The sequence below is a fragment of the Cyphellophora attinorum genome, assembly GCF_001299255.1.
Source record: "Cyphellophora attinorum strain CBS 131958 chromosome Unknown Contig19, whole genome shotgun sequence".
Taxonomy (NCBI): Eukaryota; Fungi; Ascomycota; class Eurotiomycetes; order Chaetothyriales; family Cyphellophoraceae; genus Cyphellophora; species Cyphellophora attinorum.
In genome coordinates, this window is record NW_017253247.1 from 501,882 (window position 1) to 509,969 (window position 8,088).

General features: G+C 54.9%; 4 protein-coding genes across 4 annotated transcripts; 1 reads left to right on the forward strand and 3 right to left on the reverse strand.

Moving 5' to 3' along the window:
• Window positions 1-35: 35 nt before the first annotated feature.
• AB675_12167 (L-rhamnose-1-dehydrogenase) lies at window positions 36-869 on the reverse strand (the record flags this gene model as incomplete). Its single annotated transcript, XM_018141073.1, has 1 exon — window positions 36-869. One exon carries the CDS (start codon window positions 867-869, stop codon window positions 36-38), a length of 834 nt encoding a protein of 277 aa, XP_017998335.1.
• A 499-nt stretch (window positions 870-1,368) lies between these two features.
• Window positions 1,369-2,661, forward strand: AB675_12168 (L-rhamnonate dehydratase; the record flags this gene model as incomplete). Its single annotated transcript, XM_018141074.1, has 1 exon — window positions 1,369-2,661. One exon carries the CDS (start codon window positions 1,369-1,371, stop codon window positions 2,659-2,661), a length of 1,293 nt encoding a protein of 430 aa, XP_017998307.1.
• A 244-nt stretch (window positions 2,662-2,905) lies between these two features.
• On the reverse strand, window positions 2,906-4,186 carry AB675_12169 (putative cytosolic iron-sulfur protein assembly protein 1; the record flags this gene model as incomplete). Its single annotated transcript, XM_018141075.1, has 1 exon — window positions 2,906-4,186. The coding sequence occupies one exon, from the start codon at window positions 4,184-4,186 to the stop codon at window positions 2,906-2,908; it is 1,281 nt and encodes a 426-aa protein (XP_017998393.1).
• Window positions 4,187-4,669: 483 nt separating this feature from the next.
• AB675_12170 (uncharacterized protein) lies at window positions 4,670-8,088 on the reverse strand (the record flags this gene model as incomplete). The annotated part of the gene is made up of 2 exons (XM_018141077.1): window positions 4,670-7,835; window positions 7,919-8,088. 2 exons carry the CDS (start codon window positions 8,086-8,088, stop codon window positions 4,670-4,672), a joined length of 3,336 nt encoding a protein of 1,111 aa, XP_017998237.1.

The following is an 8,088-nucleotide window of genomic DNA, read 5'->3' on the forward strand; positions in this document are numbered from 1 at the left end:
GACTGCCGCTACGGCGTATCGAATACAGCTGCCTCTCACTGAAAATTGACATACGCTCCGCCATCAACCAGGATCTGCGCACCACTGACATAATTACTCAACTCGGGTTGCGCCAACCAGACAGCTGGCCCAGCCATATCCTCCGGTTTCCCTAGACCTAGGGGAATCCGCTTCTCCATGTACGCCTTCTTCTCGCTCCCGTCCTTCAGGTCTTCCTCGTTCAGCTGCGTTCGTATCGTGCCAGGCAGCAGGGAGTTACAGCGGATGTTATACTTTCCTAACGCGGCGGCCGTACTTTGCATGAGCGAGTGCACACCGGCTTTCGTAGGAGTATAGTGGCACTGTTCTGCTCCACCAACCAGCGCAGAGATCGACGATATGCCAATGATGGAACCTCCTTGCGGGCTTTGCGAGACCATCTGCTGGGCCGCCGCTTGCACGGTATAAAAGGCGCCTGAGAGGTTGGTCTGCAAATGCCGTTGAAAGGAGTCTGGCTTGATAGCCAGAAACTCCTCGAACTTGCAGATACCTGCGTTCGAAACGAATGTGTCGAGGCGGCCAAAGGCTGAGACAATCTGGGAGACAAAGTCCGTGGCGGTCTCTGGCTGCGAAATGTCGCCTGGCACCATCAAAAGGGGAAGATCCTCTGCGGAGATGATGGACGATTGATCTCGAGATTTGATTGCTGCGACTGCATCTTCTCGTAATGAGTCTAAAAGCCTCTGCTCGTCCTTATTGTGTGACGCGAGATAGTTGACTGCGACTTTGGCGCCGTGTGAAAGAAATGAAAGAGCGATAGCCCGTCCGATGCCTGTCAAGCCTCCGGTTACCGCGCAGACTTGGCCTGCCAGTAGTGGAGGAAGAGGCATCTCCTAGTCCCCTCGAGGTTTCTGGTGGCCAGTGAGGCTTTTGCAACAAAATTCGCTGGACAATCCTGTCACAAAGCTATCGCTCGTTAATTGAACGTCACTCCTGCTGCTCGGAACACCATTACGCTGTAACAGGTGGACTCATTGAAAGAAACTATAACACCTCTAACTTCACTTCACTCCCTCGCTCCGAATTGCACCGAGCAAAACCCCTCCTTTGGCCACTTCTCCAACTCGCCTTGCATTACGCCGAGCCAAAACGTCTACGTTGTCACAAGCTGCCACCGGCTGAGCAGCCTTAGCCGTCGTCACCTTTGTTAAGAGTGCAGAGCGGCTATTGTAGGCTCTAGAAACGGCATCGGGACCGACCGCCAATCTTCAATTCAAGATAAATAGTTGCAACCCGCCACCGGCCCACACTCACCCTCGACCATCAAGACCATATCTTCCACCCTACGACTGACCCCATCCGAGCCAATCAACTCCCACACACCTCAACATGACTTCGCCGAAAGTGAAGACCTTTCCCACAATTTCCACAGTCCGCACCTTCATCATCGACGGCGTCGGCTCCGGCGGCGACTACCACAACGTCTCCGGCGGACACTGGCTGATCGACGCCAAGATCGCGACGCCCATGTCCAAATGGGCCAACTACCGCTCCTCGCGCACCACCTTCGGCATCAACGTCCTCGGCTCCTTCTGCGTCGAGCTCGAAGCCACCGATGGCACGAAAGGCTTCGCTACGGGTTTCGGCGGCCCACCCGCTTGTTGGCTCGTGCAGCAGCATTTCGAGCGGTTTCTGTTGGGGCGGGACCCCAGGGACACGAATGATCTGTTCGAGCAGATGTACCGGGCGAGCATGTTCTACGGGCGGAAGGGGCTGCCGGTGGCGGTGATCAGTGTGATTGATCTCGCGATCTGGGATTTGTTGGGGAAGATCAGGGGAGAGCCGGTGTATAAGATGATTGGAGGAGCGACGAAGGAGAAAGGGAGAATTGATTTCTATTGTACGGGACCGGAGCCCAAGGCGGCGAAGGAGATGGGGTTCAAGGCCGCGAAGGTGCCGTTGCCGTACAGTGCGGAGGAGGAGGATAGTCTGAGGAAGAATGTGGAGTTTCTGCGGAAGCATAGGGAGGATGTGGGGCATGGGTTCCCATTGAGGGTGGATTGTTGGATGAGTCTGAATGTGCAGTATGTGATTGAGTTGGTGAGCGAATGTAAGAGGTTGGATTTGAGGATTGATTGGTGGGAGGAGACGTTGAGTCCGGATGATAGCGAGGGATTCAAGACTATCAAGAGAGCGCATCCGGATACGAAGTTTACGACGGGGGAGCATGAGTTTTCGAGGTATGGGTTTAGGGACTTGTTGCTGGAGAGGAATATCGACATTATTCAGCCGGATGTGATGTGGTTGGGCGGGCTAACGGAGTTGCTGAAGGTGTCGGCGATGGCAGCGGCATTCGATATTCCGGTCATACCGCATGCTTCGGGGTCATACTCGTATCATTTTGTGGCAAGCCAGCATAACTCGCCGTTTCAAGAGTACTTGGCCAACTCGCCGGACGGCAAGAGCGTGTTGCCCGTTTTTGGAGACTTATTTCTGGATGAGCCGATCCCGACGAATGGGTATCTGGACATCTCGGAGCTGGATAAGCCTGGATTTGGGCTGACGTTGAATCCTAAGGCACGGTTGGTGGACGCGACAGGGCTGTTGGGCATGAAGCCACAAAAAAGTCCGTCAGTTCAGGCGCCGACAGAGAAAGAGCAGACGAAGACTGGCGGCAATTGAACGACTCGAGTCGCATAGGACAGTGGTAATTGGCGAGCGTCCACGGGCTGAGAAGTCTGTCGTCGACCGATTCACTGCCAGGATATCTTCGCTGGCGCGGGGTCCATTTCAAGCGTCGATTGAGCAGGAACATCATCAGACCGGTCGACGCAGCTTGCACTCGAGTATTGCATCTTCGACTTCTCTGTATGATCGTCTCACCATCGGGCTGGTCGTGTGGCTTGGGCAAGGCTTTTCGAGGGTTTCATCCTGTCGATGATCCTGCATTTGGAGTGCCTATCCGCCATATCCTGACATCGCCCTCGTCGCCGCAACTAACAATCACTTCTTCCTCAGATGCACCTGAGTCCCGCCTGAGTGCCCAAAAGACGTGATTGACCTCATAATCGCCATGCGCAGACTCCTGGAGTGCAACCACCTCCCAAGTCGTGTCACTTGCGTTCTCATTTCGCTTCTCTCGATAGACCGCGATAGTGCCGTCTCCGCCACAGCTCACTACTAGTCCTGTTCGTCGACTCCAATCTATCGCATAGACTGGTCTTACATGAACTGTTGGCAAGGTCTGATCTTCGACCCAAGTCTCGAAGTGACTCGTTGGCCGGATGGTTGAGGGTATACGTTGTGTGTAAGCCCCTCCATCGGTACCTCGCTGCCTCCGTCGCTTTTCTTTCTCTGCGTCGCTCAATTCTCTCCGCCATGTCTTGATGCTGCAATCATCGCTACAGCTCATCAATCGAGGGCTCCAATCCTGCTCCCAGTCGTTCTCTGAGAGAAAAGACGCCGTGGAGTCTATCCATTTCTCCCAGCTGAGATCCCAGACCGTTCCACCGTGGCCTTCGAGTAGCGAAACGCATGCCCAATCACCCTCCTCTTCCACATCGCGCCAAAGCCTTATGGTGTCGTCGTAGCTGGCTGATGCTAGAAGCTCTGAGCTGCCCACGATTCTTGGTGATTCGTCCTTCGACTTTGGTGACATGGTCGCTCCTTCGCACCACTTGACACACTTGACGTCGCCCTGGTGTTCTTGCAGCACCGCCATGGTCTCCCACTCCCCGTCCTCGACCTCTTCCCAAATCCATATCGACTTATCCCTTGAGCATGTCGCTAGAATATGGGCACTGTAGTGCTCTGGACTGAAATGTACGCTCTTAATCTCGCTGTCCGGACCATCGAGCCGACTTGAAAACTCCCACGCCTCTTTCTCATCGTTGTCTTCTGATTCATCCGAGTCTCGAGAAGCCTCCCATATACCGACTGCTGCGTCGAAACTTCCTGTGGCGAGCGTGACTTTGGCCCCGGCGGGCTTCCAGTCCACGCAGCGCACACTGCGCTTGTGTCCGCCTTCTATCTTGTTGACGAGCTGGAAGTCGCGAAGCGACCAGACGTAGACTTGCTTATCCGCCGAAGCAACCGCAAGAAGTGGAGAGTTGGGATGCGCAGCTGCGTGCCATGCGCGCGATGATGAGTGTCCCGGGTGGCTTAGGGTCTTTATCAACTCGAGACTGAGGTCTTGCTGCGCGCTCATACTTGATATTCGCCTCTTACTATTGAGACAAGCAATCGCGCGGTGTCACCGTCGCGGGGGATAAAAAAAGTAACTTCTAGCAATCGGCTGCTGTTACGTACATGTCAACCGGTCTCCTTTAAGACGGGGCCAGCTCAAGTTGGCCGGCCGTGTATGAGACCGATCTCCCGGCGCGATATGAAGAATGATAGGGCAGAACCTGTGAGCCGGAAGTTTGATGTCACTGCATGTTACAGTTCTTTGCTTACTTAGCTACCTACACGGTCGAACACCCTCTGCTCGCATGGTGTTTCGCCCGGCGTCAGTATATGTCCCAAAATGCCAAATCGCTACGTAGCAAGATAGATGCTGCTGTCGGCCAATATATGCCCTTATAATGGAAAGACTCGTGCAGATTGCCCTCCTCTTGGTTCTGAGGCCTTATGTTGGTCTCTGACAATCGATCCTCCGTTCCAACGTCATCTAGATATAGCAAGGCAACATTCACATAACCACGCATTTCGAGCCTTTCTTCTTTCCCTCCGCAGGTCCATTGCCCCACTCACTGGCTGCGCTCATTCCTTCACTCTTCGCCTTCTTCTTCTTTCTACTCCTGGGCACAAAGACCAACCCATCAGGCTCAACCCTCGGTGGTGGCGCAGCTGGTCCACCACTCCCACCAGTGAGTCCAGCAAGCTGCTCTAGAATCGGCGTTGGCACGTCCTCTGCCACGCTGTGAGCGCGCATCCTCGAGGGGCCGACATGATGATAGTGACCATGATGATCAGGCTGGCTCCCAATGCTGTTGATTGTATCTAGACGACCGTATGTGGGTCGCCCAGGTGCGTGCAAGTTTGGCGTAGAGCTAGAAGCCGGTATCGAGATATTGCCGCTGCTTGCGTGCGAGCTTGGTCTGACCGGCCCATTGGGAGTGGTGAGGGCACGGTTGAACGATGGTGAAGGCGGGCCCGCCGCACCCCAGGCTCCGGGCGGTGGCGATGGTGGAACTGGGCTTCCGCTATGGTTGGCGTTGCCGTTTGTCACGACATTGAGCGCTCGCTGTCGGTTTTGATCTACTCGTCTTTCGAGATCCGATAGCTGATTGTTTGCTGGGCTGCCGAAAGCGTAGCCTTCCTTGCGATTTTGTGAGAGTGGGGCGGATACTGATCGTCGTCCTTGGTCATCGTCCGACGGTGCGGGAGGGACTGGATGGTTCAATCGGTTCTGCAGGTTTGCACCTGTCAGCGTGATGCCAGCCGGCTTCTGTTGTGGCACCACCGGTGCTGGCAGTGATATCGATGGGATATCTGGACTGACAGGAGACGGCATGGGCTGGTGCACTGTCGCGCTCATGACCGGCGGCATACCATCTGGAGGCGATGGCGCGAAGCCTTGCATAGCCAAGGGCGATTGTCTATGCAGGGGCTGTGCTGTTTGGTGGTTATGCCGAATAGCTGATTCAGAAACAGTTGCAAGGTGCGGGCCTCGGGATCGTGGGGCGAGATAGTTATTGCCTGCAGCAGCAAATCCACTGTTCCCTTGCGGAGGCTGCACTGCAGGCGCTGTCGTAGCATAAATTGTAGGTGTGCCGTACGCTTGATTGAACTGGCCCAGCTGTGCCCAATTCTGCTGGTGTGTGAATGGACCACTTGTTGGCGTGTGCCTGCCCGAATTCGAATATGGCGGAGGTGGCGTCTCCCAACTTTCCTGCGATGGCCTTCTCCCTTCGCCTTGCCCTTGCCCTTGTTGTGGTGGCGGACTGCTGAACTCTTGACCAAGTGGCGGCCGTGGAGGGAATCGGGCTGCCCTGAAACCACCGGCAGTGTTACTGCGCTGCAAGTTTGTGGCGGGCTGATACATGTTAGGACTTCGGACTCCTTCACTCGGCGAAGACGGTTGGGAGGCGCTGGACCGGGGCATAATATCGTTGAAGTAGCCATTACCCGCGTTCGGGGAAGCCGACGTCTGTGATCGACCAAGTGCTGCCCGAGGATTCGGCCTTGCACTTGGTCCGCCACCTCTGACCGTGCGCCGTCTCTCCAGAGCGACCTCGACCGCCATGTCGCCAGCGTGCTCAGCTAAAAGTTCAGGTTGAATGTCGCCGACTTCGATTGTGATCTCACGGTCCTTCAAGCGATCCGGTGCATAGTTGAAATCGAGCAGACAGATTCGGGACCCATCAACAGGCATACTTTCGTCGCCGAGATCTTCAGCAAAGCCATTGACTCCTCCGGGAGCTACGGCTACGAGTCTCTGACCAGTGAAGCCGAAGTCGCGCATATCTGACCTCTCAACCCATTTCTGGGAGCTGCATCCATCGAGCGCTTTGATAGCACGACATTTGACAAATAAGCTCTGCCGCCAGTCGACCTTCTGAGCTAAGGAATCCAGACCTTCCATTTCGTCACTGCTACCGGATACCGAAGGCGAGTAGGCCATCAGCGGCTCCATATGACCTGTAGCTGTTGTGAGATGGACTCGTCCACGCAAACGTTCCTCATATCGTTCAACGACGGAACCCATGTCTGGACTTGCGTCCAATCTTTCGGGCACGCCGTACAGCCATAGCCCGCATCCGGCGAACCCAGCAGCAACAAGTGTGCCGCAGACTGTGGCAGATGGTGCCGTTGATGGAGACGGGAGGCTGAATCTGCGATTTGTGGAAGGATTGAGAAAGTATGCGACTCCGCTTCTCGTATCGTCTGTCCGGACCGCGCGATACGACATCAGACTGTGGTCGTAGGCAAACAGCCAATTTGCATCTCCTTCCATGTGGCCTTGCAGCAATTCTGCATGACTACATATGCTGCTGATTTGAGGGAAAAGAATTTGTTGTGTCCACATGCGGCTGTGGATCTCGCGTGGAGTCAAATCAGGGTCGTTCTCTGTGTAGAACGGTGCTGTAATAACGACAGCGCTTGGATCGTCCAGACTCTGTGAGCTGCCAACAAGCATGGATCCGTCTCCGGAGAACTGTAGTGTATCCATAGCTTCGCTACGGACTGCCCTGCGATCTGTTTCCAGTGCGTTGGCAGCTAGTGAGAAGACTTCGACTGAGCCATTGTACGCCGCAGCCAAGACCGTGCCTTCGTGCGCCAGTGCAATAGTCCTCGGCGGATCGGTAAGAGCGAGAACTTGCAGGTGCTTGGGACCTTCTGCTGTCAACGCATAAATGTTGACCTGATGTCGCGATGACAGAACTGCCAGTAGTGATCCATCGTCCGTGATAGATGCAGCGATAGGCCGCCTCAATGTCTTCAACTCCTTGCGCACGACTAGATCTTCCTGCGTCACGTCCAGAACATACACTCTGGATGAGCTTAATGCGAGCAGTGTTTGGCCATTAGGCGAGAACGCAAAGCGAAATGCCTCTCCGCCTGGTATAGCGGCCGATGAGTTCGTGTTGACCGAGATTAGATTGACGAGCGTACGTCTGGGCCGCATATATGCTTCGAAGAGATTTCTTCGGACTTCGGCAGCGAACTTGGTCTTCAGACGAAAGAGGTCGTTGCGCCGGAAAGGCCCAGTAATGACATTGTTGGACAACGCGTACGACGGACATCGTGAGAGGTGATGGGCGTACAGCTCGAGCTTCTGAGATTGCATATACCACGCGCGGTTGAGTAGCGCAAGGGATGCAAAGCCATCCGAGTCCACGGCATACAGTATCCTATGTCCAGTTAGCACGAGCTTCGTGCGAAATCCCGGTATCGTTTGATGGACAGCCCTATGTTGTCTTGGCATGAGTCTCACCTTTCAATGACCTCTGGGGGCAATGACTTGAAAGCAGCTACGGAGGCCTCCGACGGCGTTCCAAACGATGAAAACCACAAAGCCTGAGGAGTGTTGTGCTCCTCGCCATCCAAGGTGTCTGTGTCATCGTTGGCGATAGGTGAAATCGATCTGGCCGATGAATAAGCCAT